Genomic DNA, 12580 nt, shown 5'->3' on the forward strand with positions numbered 1-12580 from the left:
CAATCAATCAATCAATGCCGTTAGAAAATCAGGATTTCTGCGATCGACATCTGCTGTCTTTCCAGCTGAAGCGGCCGCGCGCAATTATCCTGAGTCTCAAGTCTGGTTCAAATGAACGAGATCTGAATCAGCGTTCGAGGAACAGGAAAATCCCGGATTCAAACATCGGGTTAATTGAATCTGGATAATGGGACTCTTGATTGACTTAGTTGAACCAGGTACGGGGAATAGGGCCCTGGTACTCAGGTGGGGTATCTCCCAGGCCTTTCTGTGTGGAGTTTGCATGTTCTCCCCGTGCTCGCAAGGGTTTCCCCCCCGATAAGATAAACCCAATGGAAAAACATGCACAACAACAGATCGCTAATGCTGTGGCGTCCTTGACGAAGACGGACAGGAGCACTTGGATTGGTCCCCTGACGTGGCTCACGTTGACGCCTGTCTGCTCCCGGCTGCCCTTGGGGGGGAAGGACGACGGGATGGGTTAATCGCAGAGACGAATCGCATCGGCGATCCTACAGAGACAATGCATGCATGTGTGTGTGTGTGTGTGTGTGTGTGTGTGTGTGTGTGTGTGTGTGTGTGTGTGTGTGTGTGTGTGTGTGTGTGTGTGTGTGTGTGTGTGTGTGTGTGTGTGTTGAGGATAATTGCATGCCAATTAAAGACCTCTGCATTATTATTATTATTATTTATTATGTCTTGTATCAAGAGCTAAATTATTAGTGGATTATACTATGGTAAGTCAAGATAGACTGCGCTCACAAAATATAACACTGGGTGCTGCAATCCCGTGGAGTATAATAGAAAAAGAAAGCAATACGCTTGGACCAGCACTCACAGATTTTGGTTATTTAATGGCAGCCTGAAACAAACATGTTTCGGAACAATTATGTTCCTTCCTCAGTGTTGATGGCTGGATTATACTATGGGAAATAGGATACTTGTACTGTTAAGTTTGAAGACAACCAAGTAGTTGGCCTACCCTACTTTACATGAGTATTATCTGAACCCTAGAATATGGTTACTTACTAGTTACTAATCACTGTAGGCTATTTCAAGACACCACTGTCTCGCCTCTCGCGATAAATTGTTATGACGTATGCGGAAGTTTACATTCACCATGGGAAACGCGGCGTGATCTTTTTTACGTAGCCTATGTTTGCGAATACGCTCTCTGATTGGCTAGCCGCGTACAGCGAAGACCCTCTCTGATTGGTTTAGCGCCGAAGGGTCTCTTCCGCCTTGTAGTCTCTGCTTCGAAGTGGTTATGCTTTGGCCCTCTTTCGAAGTGGGTTATGCTTAGAGTTAGGGTTAGGGTTGTTAAGGTTAGGGTTAGGGAACAACACATCAATTGTTGTTGAATATGCGAAAGAGACCCTTCGGCGCTAAACCAATCAGAGAGGGTCTTCGCTGTACGCGGCTAGCCAATCAGAGAGCGTCTTCGCAAACATAGGCTACGGGGAAAAATCACGCGGAAACGCGTGGTGAGAACAAGTCCTCCTGCATGTCCCATGCTGCAGTAGCAGCTTTTTAATTTTTGCAATGACTTCTATTTTAATCCATGCCCTCTTGTCAAGTGCTCCCAACTATGACATGTTGTTTGATGCTTTGTCCTGGCCGAGTGACTCGTGGCCGGAGACAGAACGGGTAGAGGCACTAACGACATTCATTGAAGAAGGACTCGGACCACTTTTGACAGGTTCGTCGTTGGCGGCAGACCAACACCCCTTTCCAGCAGCGAAACGACAGAGCTTGGTTGGCAAACTTGAATCGGTCATTCGGGCCCAGTGTATCCCCCTCCTCTCGCGGATATCAGAGGAATGGGTGGCGGGCAAAGGCATCGCTTTGCAAGAGCAGCGATGCAGGGAAAGCACCAGTGCTGTGTGCAGACTTCTAGGTAACAGTACTACTAAATACCTGTATGTCATGTATGTCCCTATGCCATATAAATGTCATGTATATTGTGTGTGTCATAAATGTCACTATGAATTGAAAATGGGGGACCCTGATGTAAACAAGACAAACGTCTTTCTCTGGTCTGCATCCCCTTAACAATTGTGTGTATTGAGCCGTACTGTATTGTACCCATTCTGCAATCTGTTAAATAAAGTTTTCATTCATTCAGGTGCGTGCGCCCCACTGTGCGATGAAAACACAACGAGGCAAGTGGCGCTCTCTGTCCTCCCATCCCTCTCTGTCCTCCCATCCCTCTCTGTCCTCCCATCCCTCTCTGCCCTCCCATCCCTCTCTGCCCCTGTCCTCCCATCCCTCTCCGCCCTCCCATCCCTGCAGCAGTCAGTAGTAGGTGATACTGAAGAAGAGGAGGTTCCCGGCGGTCAGGGACGACTGCATATCGATGTTGCCATTGAAGCCATAGCCGTTCTGTTGCCCACTCTTTCACCAGACGAACACCTCACGATCACGGCACTGTCGGCTGCCCTGTCCTGCGTCAAAAGACTACCCGACGCGGTGGTCACCAAAATCACGGTGCGGATTCTGTTGACCCTCCTCGCCTGTCAAAGCGGAGCGAGGTTGGGGAGCACGCTTCGTTTGATATTGGACGATCTGTGCAACTGGCACGACGACACGAGTCAAAGCAGCACGGATGTGGCGACGGAGCGCACCTTGCTGTGTTTGGTAGCCCTCTCGGACCACCTTCTCCCTCCGGCTGAAGCTCGTCGTCATCGGCCAATATGCCAGAGTCTGGCCTCCTCCTCCGGTCGACCCGACCCGCGTCTGTCCCCCCGGTTCTGGAGGGTCGTGCAGGACGGCCTGACGCACGGAGACACCGTGTCACGTAAGCGGGCGCTCTACCTGCTGAAAAGGTGCGTGGTTCTGTCCGAGGAGGAGGGCGTCGAGTGCTCCTGTTCTTCCTCGGGGGAAGGTGAGATGCTGATGATGATTCCTAGTGATTCCATATTACCTTGCAGGGTTATCTAGTTTTTCTCTCGGATACTTTTCCTTTGCAATTTTTTAGAAGGTTTTCTCTCTAACTCTTGAAACCGCTGCAGGTGGAGATATCTTGTTCAAATGGGCGCCTGACAGAAGCAAGTTGCTTCGGGAGTTCTGGGAGGACTACGTCTTGGTGATGGAGACCCTGGAAGAGAACCAGGTAGGTGGCCTGTTAGTTCGCACATCAACTGCTTAACTGCACCTTAACAGGTGTGTATCTTGTCAACAATTGTATACTACTTCTGTGGAACATGTTTTATTTTATTTTTTGCAAAGAAACTAGTCTAAATCTAATTAAAATTATGTATTTTCCAGCACTTCTTTCTTCCCTTGTATTGAACATACAGTTTTTTGTTGGTGAGGTACACGCCACACGTTAAATTAATTATGTATTTCCCTGCCTGGCTGCTCCACACCCAAACTGGGCAGTACATTAGGTATAGGCATTAGGCAGTGTTCCCGGCTCAAACTGGCACAACTCATTGATTGATTGATTGATTGATTTATTAACAGATTGCAGAATGGGTACAATACAGTACGGCTCAATACACACAATTGTTAAGGGGATGCAGACCAGAGAAAGACTTTTGTCTTGTTTGTCCGGGTCCCCCATTTTCAATTCATCATAACATTTATGACATACACAACATACACAGATATACAGTACTGTTACATCCAGACATTTATGACATACAAGATAATATATACAGTACTGTTTAAGAGAGAGCGTTTCTAAAAGTGTGTGTACCGTTTACCTCCACCATCTGTTCCAGGTAGGATTGCATCCAGCTCACTGATGAACTATCAAAACCAATTGCTTTTAGCTTGTCAATCAGAATGGAGTGATTGACAGTGTCAAAAGCCTTTTGGAGGTCCAGCATGACCATGCCACAGTATTTGCCCGCGTCCACCTCTTGTTTGATGTGGTCGTTCAAATAGAGAAGGCATGTGTCAGTGGAGTGGGATGTTCTGAAGCCAGATTGGAATTCGTATAGATTACCTTTTTTCCCGCGAGGTACTTTTCGACCTGTTCGTAGACAATTCTTTCCATGACTTTCGAGATGGAGGTAAGAATAGAAACAGGGCGGTAGTTGCCTGGGTCTAATGTGTTGCCTTTTTTGTGCAGGGGGGTCACTCTCGCAATTTTGAAGTCTTTGGGGACGTATCCCTGTTTTATGGAGAGGTTTATTATGTGGGTGATGACTGGGGTGATGGCGGCTGCTGAGTCTCTGAGGAATTTGGAGGGGATATTGTCATGGCCAGTGGCCTTGTTAGGTTGGAGGGTGCTCAGTTTTTTGAGTACCTCAACTGTTGTTACCATTTCAAGTTTGAAGTCGTCTTTGCGGACCCCTAGGTTTTTGTAGAAGGCTACGGATGTGTTCTACCCCAAAATGCCCTGAGTGGGAGGGTAGTTTATTAACCAGTGTTGTGGCTATGTTTGTAAAGAAAATGTTTAAGTAATTGGCCACATCCAGCTTGTCTGTGATGAGAGTGTTTTCTGTTTTTCTGTTTATGTTTGTAAATCTGGTTTTTAGTTATTTTTTTACTGCAGCCTCGTTGGTTGTTGAGTAATTTCCAAAGTTCACAGGGTTTGTTTTTGTTTTCCTCAGTTTTGTCATTGAAGCAATTTCTTTTTGCAGATTAAATCATGGTTTGATTTGATCATGGTGTTTACATAATTTCTTAGTCTGTTTCTTTAATTCATTAATGAAAGGTGTGTGTGTGTATCTAGGAGGAATCTGCAGAAAGACAGCTCCAGGGGCGGCTGGGTGGCGCAGCGGACTAAGCGCTCGTCACCAACGCAAGAGACACTGGTATCGAATCCAGCTGTCAGCGTTGCCTCCGGCTCGGCCGGCCGTCATACTGGCTCGATTGGCAGAGTCAGCGGGAGGGAAGCCGGTGGGTGGGTCCGGGTCGTTGTAAACAGCGACTCCTACAGTTCGGTCGGGGCGCCTGCACAGCGAGGGAAGGATCTGGAGGGAGGTAGTGTGACCTTCCGCACGTTACACTCTCCCAGTGAGAGTACGCGCTGCCAGGTGAAAAGAAGCGGTGGGCTGGGTACACATGTGTCGGAGGAAGCATGTGATGGTCTCCGCCCTCCCAGACCGACGGTAGGGGGTAGAGTGCGCAACGACCAGGAAGGGGGGATTGGGAATTGGCATAACGACTAACATTGGGAGGGGAGAAAAACGGAAAAAGAAGGAGGAAAAAGATAATAAAAAAATAAAAAGACAGCTTCTGGTTACCTTGTGTAAATGTGTCAATAAATGAATCTTGTGATCTGATTCAGCGGTTGTGCATCAGGCCACCAGTTTATCATACTGTTGTTTTCTGTTCCTCTCCAGATTCATGTCGTTCGGCCAGTTCTAAACAGAATTGATATGTTGATCCAAACTACTGCAGTTGATAGTCAAGGTAAGACTGGGCATCAGATTTAGGGTTTAAACTGCTTCCTGGCTTCTGGTCACTGGTCTGTCTAGTAGTGTTTTCAGGTGTACAGTATATGGAGTAATATACACACCTTGTTTTCTGGGTATTTATATTATACCGACCTATCAGCCTAATCAATTAATCAATTAAAATCAGGGATGCAACAATATCAGTACTGGACATTGGGTTGATGCCAGGCTGAAACAGGGTATTGGCATCAATACTGGTATTGTACACTGGGTTGATGCCAGGCTCAAACAGGGTATTGGTATCCATACTGGTATTGTACACTGGGTTGATGCCAGGCTCAAACAGGGTATTGATATCCATACTGGTATTGGACATTGGGTTGATTTCAGGCTCAAACTGGGTATTGGTATCGGTACTGGTATTGGACATTGGGTTGATTCCAGGATCAAACAGGATATTGGTATCCATACTGGTATTGGACATTTGGTTGATTCCAGGATCAAACAGGATATTGATATCCATACTGGTATTGGACATTGGGTTGATTTCAGGCTCAAACAGGGTATTGTTGGTATCAGAGAATCTCCACATTACTAAAACCTGATACTAGGGCTGTCACTAACAACTATTTTGTTATAGATTAATCAGTTGATTATTGTATCGATTAGTCGATTAATATAAACCATTAATTTACCAAAAAAATCAACAATTGATTATATTTGCAATTGAATATTTCAAAATGTTTAATGAGTATCCTCATCCTTTTTAGCTTTAGATTAAAAAAACTACCAGCCAGATAGATTTTTACCGGCCATAAATAGCTTTTTAGTGAATTATTATATGTATTGTGTGTTATCTCTCCACTCCACACTATGGTAGTGCTTGCACCAGCACAGGAGATACGATTAAATTATATATATATTTTATATATATATACCGTAATTCCTTTAATAGTAACCGGGTCTCAAATACAAGCCGGGTCTCTATTAATGGCCGGGTGTGCTCTTGAGCTAAGCAATTATAAGCCGGCCTCCTAATACAAGCCGGGTTACTAATATACTGAGCTGCATACTGAGCTAGTTACTTGATTTCACTTTGAAAACGTTGAAATGACCAGTGACCACCTGTAATTGCACTGTTTACTATTTCATACAGTACTTGGTTTCAATAAATGAACCCAGTACATTTTACTGGGTTCAAACTGACACAAAATGTTGATTTATTCATTATGATCCGTTTGAAAATTTGAAATATAGGCCTCCCTCTTATACAGGCCTCCTCCTAATACAAGCCTGGTACCCGCTACAGTTGAAACAAATACAAGCCGGGGTTACTATTAGAGGAATTACGGTAGGCTATATACATGTTTAAATCAATATCTTCCTTTTGAATAAAATAGGTTCAGGAATCAGGATTGTTAAAGCGAATTAGCCTAATCCATGTAAAAAAGAGTAGCATATAGTACATGTCTGCACACACACACACGAGAGGGAGAATAGCTTATAGCAGACTTAATGATTTTACAATATTTTTGCTAATGAAGTTATCAACTATCAAGTTAGTTTTTATAGTGTACATTTTGGCTACTTCATTGATCATCATCATTGAACAAACGGAGAGGGAGCGAGAGCCCTCCCCCCTTTCCTCACTACTCCATGGAACTGATTTATTCTGTGCCTGTGAGCAAGCTTAGCTTAGTTAGCAGCTAATGTTAGTAGCTAACGTTAGTTAAGGATTTTTATCTGCGACGGGCATACAGGAATGGCGAGGATATAAAGCATGTTAGATGCATTTATTGGACCTGTTGCTTGCGGAGTTTACATAGAAACAGCGCGACTCGCAAGAGGAGTTATCACAGGCTGTAAGAGCTGCCATAGCTTCTAAACTGTAAGGTGTGGGTATCAGGCTCAGCCCCTCTCTTCCAGCTGGAGTGTAACACGGAAGTTATCAAGTGTTGAGTCCTGGCTCTAGACAGAATCACGAATAGTGGTTTTAAGAGAAGTTAATTCTATTTTGAATCTGATTACACGTAGCGCATGTTATGACTTTGAACGTTTGCCATTTTCACCGCAAAAGGCACATACAATTAACAATATGACGTGTCGATCATGAATATGCAAATAGACTAAATGTAATCGTTGACGATCGTGACGGCCCTACCTGATACCAAGAGCGACGTGTAGCAGCTCATAAATGAAAGCAAAGCATTTTTGGCATAAATAAGCATGTTCAATCTCTAATGGAGTCATGCATTTATCCATTCCCTCCATTATACCTTTAGTCAGGGCAGTGCCATGGTTTCTCCATAGGGCTCCATTATACTTTTAGTCAGGGCAGTGCCATGGTTTCTCCATAGGGCTCCGTTATACTTTTAGTCAGGGCAGTGCCATGGTTTCTCCATAGGGCTCTGTTATACTTTTAGTCAGGGCAGTGCCATGGTTTCTCCATAGGGCTCCGTTATACTTTTAGTCAGGGCAGTGCCATGGTTTCTCCATAGGGCTCCGTTATACTTTTAGTCAGGGCAGTGCCATGGTTTCTCCATAGGGCTCTGTTATACTTTTAGTCAGGGCAGTGCCATGGTTTCTCCATAGGGCTCTGTTATACTTTTAGTCAGGGCAGTGCCATGGTTTCTCCATAGGGCTCTGTTATACTTTTAGTCAGGGCAGTGCCATGGTTTCTCCATAGAGCTCCATTATACTTTTAGTCAGGGCAGTGCCATGGTTTCTCTTTTTTTTGTGATCACATGTCTTTCAGAGTATGGCAGTATACTATACAAGTTAGGCTTGGGCTGTATACTCTTTTTCATACCTTTCTGACATCACACCCCGGTATACGGTATATGACAGTATGACTTTCATCAGCGGGGGGGGGGAGCTAAGTTAACAATATACTCGTTATCACCATACATAAAGATTTTCCGGGAGTAAATACTTGATATCTTAATCATAACCATAGTTGCAAGACGTTATAATGAAAAGGTCTTGTTATCTTATCTTATGCATTGTTTCTACATAAGCAAGCACACGCTAATTTACATCCACAACATAACTGTGGTATCTTAAGAATGATACAAGATGCTTATATTGAAACGCTTTGACATTAGGGCCATTCTTTCAACCTAAACGTGCACTTTCAATTCCTTAGCGACCCGTGTTACCAATGTAAACAAACTGCACAGCGTGCACATAAGAGACACACAGTTATGAAACGGCATACGGAACAAATAATGTATAACGGAGGCTGAAATGAGACCAACGTGACTCACGACAGTACACATACAGACGCACACAATTTAATCTGCATTGATTAACTGATAATCAAAACCCATCTGAAGCCGTTAAACCCCTGTAGCGAATCACCAAATCCAATACGCATACACAATCAGTCGAACTGGAATGGTTTACCAACCATACACTCCCGGCATTCATAACTCGGATAATTATCCATACGAACGTCCCGGGTTCTAAATAAAGATATCCCTACCCTCATACGTTCATCTTCCATACGCTTAACACTTTGGGTGCCACGTTGTTTCCGGGGCCCATAGTTTTTTGATGCTCTGATCGCCACCAACTGCATACGTTGTGGAGTAACATTACAGTAACACTTTCGGATCGCAATGAAGGCATGCTCGGATCAACGCAAGATTGATATCATATAGCCCTTACCTTGACTAGGATGTGCCCCAAAAAGAATATTCCAATGATCTGATCGCCATTCCAAGTAATTATGTCCATCGTGTCGCCGACATAATCCATCCCAAAACACGGATCGGGAGTACTTGATTCTTCTCAATCCGATCGGGACAACCGCTTCACTTGCCCGACAAAGTAAAGTCCGCCCGGACCCATATAATCGATGCACAGCCCAAGACGCAATGTTTCAAAGGGTGCTCGATACCGCCACCTGGTAGGATGCGGCCGGTACTGCACCTTCGGAGTCCCAGTATGTCTTTTGCAGGCAACATACAGCTCCCTGACATTGAATAGGGTATTCAAATCGAAAAAAAAAAAAAAAAAAAACGACCCAGAAACGTGTTAACACGTGATTGGCACTGAAAGGGTTAACCATAACATAACTTACTTACCCAAACAACGTGTTCCCGAGTCCACATTCATGCATAAATCCGTACTCTTCCACCGGTCCATAACCGCATTCTATAGAAGAATAAGTCTTGATTTGTCATGCAGATTAACACACATGCGAGATGGGTGACCCACAGGAACACACTATAACGTTGCGTGGCGCACAGTCTGTGACGTCACGCTCGCTGCGACGATCCCATCTAGAAAGAAACGTATCTGTATTTTTGACTGTATTGAAAATCATACCGTCGGGATTTTTAAATACCCTGGTATACCGTAATACCGCCATACCGCCCAAGTATGCAGTAACAAACCCATGGTCACAATATGTGTATACAACAATCCCCCACTGTCCACCCCCCCCCCCCCCCCCCCATCACCCACAGCGACTGATTCAGCCCCCCACCCCTCCACAGATCTCTATTGGTTAACTTAACACAAGGAAATTGTAAACATGAATGTGGAATTTCGGTTTAAAGCCCTAGAACGGGATCCTTCTGACCATACAAGTAAGGTATACACTAGGGATGTAACAATGCACAGATGTGAGATGTCCTGTGCCATAGTTTTTCCATAGAGTTCTATTATACTTTTATTCAGGGGAGTGTCATGGTTTCTCTCCATAGAGCTCTATTATACTTTTATTCAGGACAGTGCCATGATTTCTCCATAGAGCTCCATCATACTTTTATTCAGGACGGCACCCTAGTTTCTCCATAGAGCTCCATTATACTTTTTTTCCTTTAATACTTTTCTTTAGCATAGCAGCTCCTAGCAGCTCAAGGAATTACTCATGCCGTTCCCATCAGCATGGCACAATGCCATACACACAGCTCATTGGCCACGGTTGTCATTCAACGGCGATCACCTGTCTGCAGTGATGATGTAATGGCACACTATGGATAATGCATAGGATGGACGGGTCACAGAGCAGCACCCATCAGCTCCTCTACCGACGTTACAGCTATTGTGTTCTCCGTCTGTGTTGCAGATTCAGGCGGTGGTCTCTTCCATCCGTCCTGGCTGCTGTGTGTCTATCAGCGCATGTTCCACAGCGAGAACAAGGTCTTGATGAGAGAGGGCGTGAGTCACCTGCTCGAACTCCAGGCTCTCCGACAGCCCGCTTTCGCCCTCGCCTTCTCACAGGTGACCAGCTAGTTCAACCCCCCCACACACACATTTAAAAGTGAAGGTTCAGGATTTTTAGACGTCTATCCCCCCAAAATGTTTTTGATGCTCGATCAAGTTTTTTTTTCTTTCTTGAGAAATCAGAATTCAAATATATTCTCTCTCAACATCACATGCAAGCCATTCATTTAATTGTAAACATAATGGAACTATTTGAATTGTACTTGATTGTGTGATTTTAAGAGAAATTAGCTGGTCATGTTTCCCATTGACTTAACATGACTTAAGAGCCGGCTGCTGCCACGTTCTCAATTAAAAAACAACAGGTCTTGGGTTGGTTTATTATCACAAGAACAGCCCTCTAATTTAGATCCTGCATTGAAACACTGATGAAATCATATTCCGGACCGGTAGAGATAATGAGCTGTTCTTTTCCCCTTTGTCTCCCAGTTTGTCGCTGGGCCCTTCATGGACGTACTCTCTGAAAGCTCCCTGTTCCACAGGTGGGGTTTTACCAAGACACAAAATCAAAGTATCGCACACAGTTTCCAGGTCGATATGAAATGCTGTTTTTCCACTACTGTACATAACCTTAGAATTGTAATATGTTTGATCCTCATGTATGGCCGTACTTGTACCTGTATTCTCACTTGGAATGCAAAGATTGTTGGCTGTTGACCCTAATGTTGTCTACAGCTACTCTCACTTAATGCAACTTTGTGTTTGTGTCCAGAACTGCGGGGCAAAGTGTGGGAGATTGTCCTGAGCTGGCGGTTAAACTCCAAGTCTTCATGGTCACCTTCTTCAGCAGCCTCCCGTCAGAGAACAGAGGTATGGAGAGATGGAGTTCATACAGAACTCTTCTAACCAAGCCAATGTTTCTCCACACATGTCTGGTAGTGGTGAAGTGTAGGGGTGCCAGAACCAGGGTTTCCTGTCAGCCCTACCGTAATATCAGTGTCGACGCACATTTTCAGATTCAATACGAATTTTCGATTTGAGGTGAAATGGGGAAACAGTGGCTCAGGAGGTAGAGCCGTCGTCTGGTAATCAAAAGGTTCCCGGTTCTATTCCGGCTCCTCCCGGCAGCATTAAGCTATAGCAGTAGCCATACCATACCACCAGTTAAACTGAGAGGGAAAAGAACGAGAGACCTAGGGAGGAGAAGGAGAATCATCTATACAGTTTAAAATTTTGATGCACTGTATTGAATATCCTTTTTTTTTGTGTCTGCAATTAGATGGTTCAATTCCTTTTTTTAATTCCCTCGCTGCTTCATCCCCAGGCCCTGTGTTGCTGCAGCTGATCCAGAAGTTGGGGTGTCAACCCTGGGGTGCAGTACCCATCCTCTTCCTGTTCCAGGCCCTGGCCGGCCTCGCCCACGGCCCTCTGCTGGGCACCGACGGCCTTCACGCTCTGAGGTACCGCTAGCACAGCGGGTCTGCAGAGTCAGGCCGCGTTGTTATCAGGCGACGCACCGATAAAACCTTTTCACTGCCCAAAGTTAAGTTACTTAATATATTGGCCGATACTGAGTACCGATCCAGTCCATTACTTTACTTAAAGGAACACGCCAACATTACGGGAAATGCAATTACCAGTCTTCTCCAGAGTCGAGACAAAAGCTTAGCACAAATCAATGGAAGCAGCTACGGACCAGCTAGCCTAGCTTAATACCTAAGTAATACCAAGTCGATGGAAGCGCATACGGTGTCGGTGGTATGAATGTGGGTTAATGTAGTGTGTGATGTGTTCCAGGGAGGTGTTACGGTGCACTATGATCACTCACCAGGTCCTATTGAGAGGAGCCGCCCAGTGCTTCCTCCTCCGCAGCACCCTTCACCTCACACAAGTGGTAAGACGCTCCTCGCCTGCAAAGTTGTGATACTCTCTCTACCTCCCTCCGCCAGGTGCATTTGATTTTGTTGAATTTAACACAGGGATGGGCACAGTTCTTCTTGACTATTAGAAATAGTTATGACGTACTGTAGGTATTCATGGTGGTTTTGTTTCAACAG

At 44.9% G+C, this 12580-nt stretch overlaps 1 protein-coding gene across 1 annotated transcript in view; it reads left to right on the forward strand.

Moving 5' to 3' along the window:
- The window catches only part of tarbp1 (TAR (HIV-1) RNA binding protein 1), a gene marked incomplete at its 5' end in the record, with an annotated part of 155527 nt that overhangs the window by 83236 nt on the left and 59711 nt on the right, over positions 1-12580 (forward strand). Inside the window, 8 exons of the mRNA XM_084322007.1 lie at positions 2123-2881; positions 3009-3109; positions 5295-5364; positions 10426-10580; positions 11013-11065; positions 11296-11393; positions 11848-11983; positions 12321-12417. Of these exons, the coding sequence (XP_084178133.1) occupies positions 2123-2881; positions 3009-3109; positions 5295-5364; positions 10426-10580; positions 11013-11065; positions 11296-11393; positions 11848-11983; positions 12321-12417 (1469 nt within the window). The remainder of the gene's footprint in view (positions 1-2122; positions 2882-3008; positions 3110-5294; positions 5365-10425; positions 10581-11012; positions 11066-11295; positions 11394-11847; positions 11984-12320; positions 12418-12580) is intronic.

Source organism: Notolepis coatsorum (genome assembly GCF_963971535.1).
Source record: "Notolepis coatsorum genome assembly, chromosome: 9".
Taxonomy (NCBI): domain Eukaryota; kingdom Metazoa; phylum Chordata; class Actinopteri; order Aulopiformes; family Paralepididae; genus Notolepis; species Notolepis coatsorum.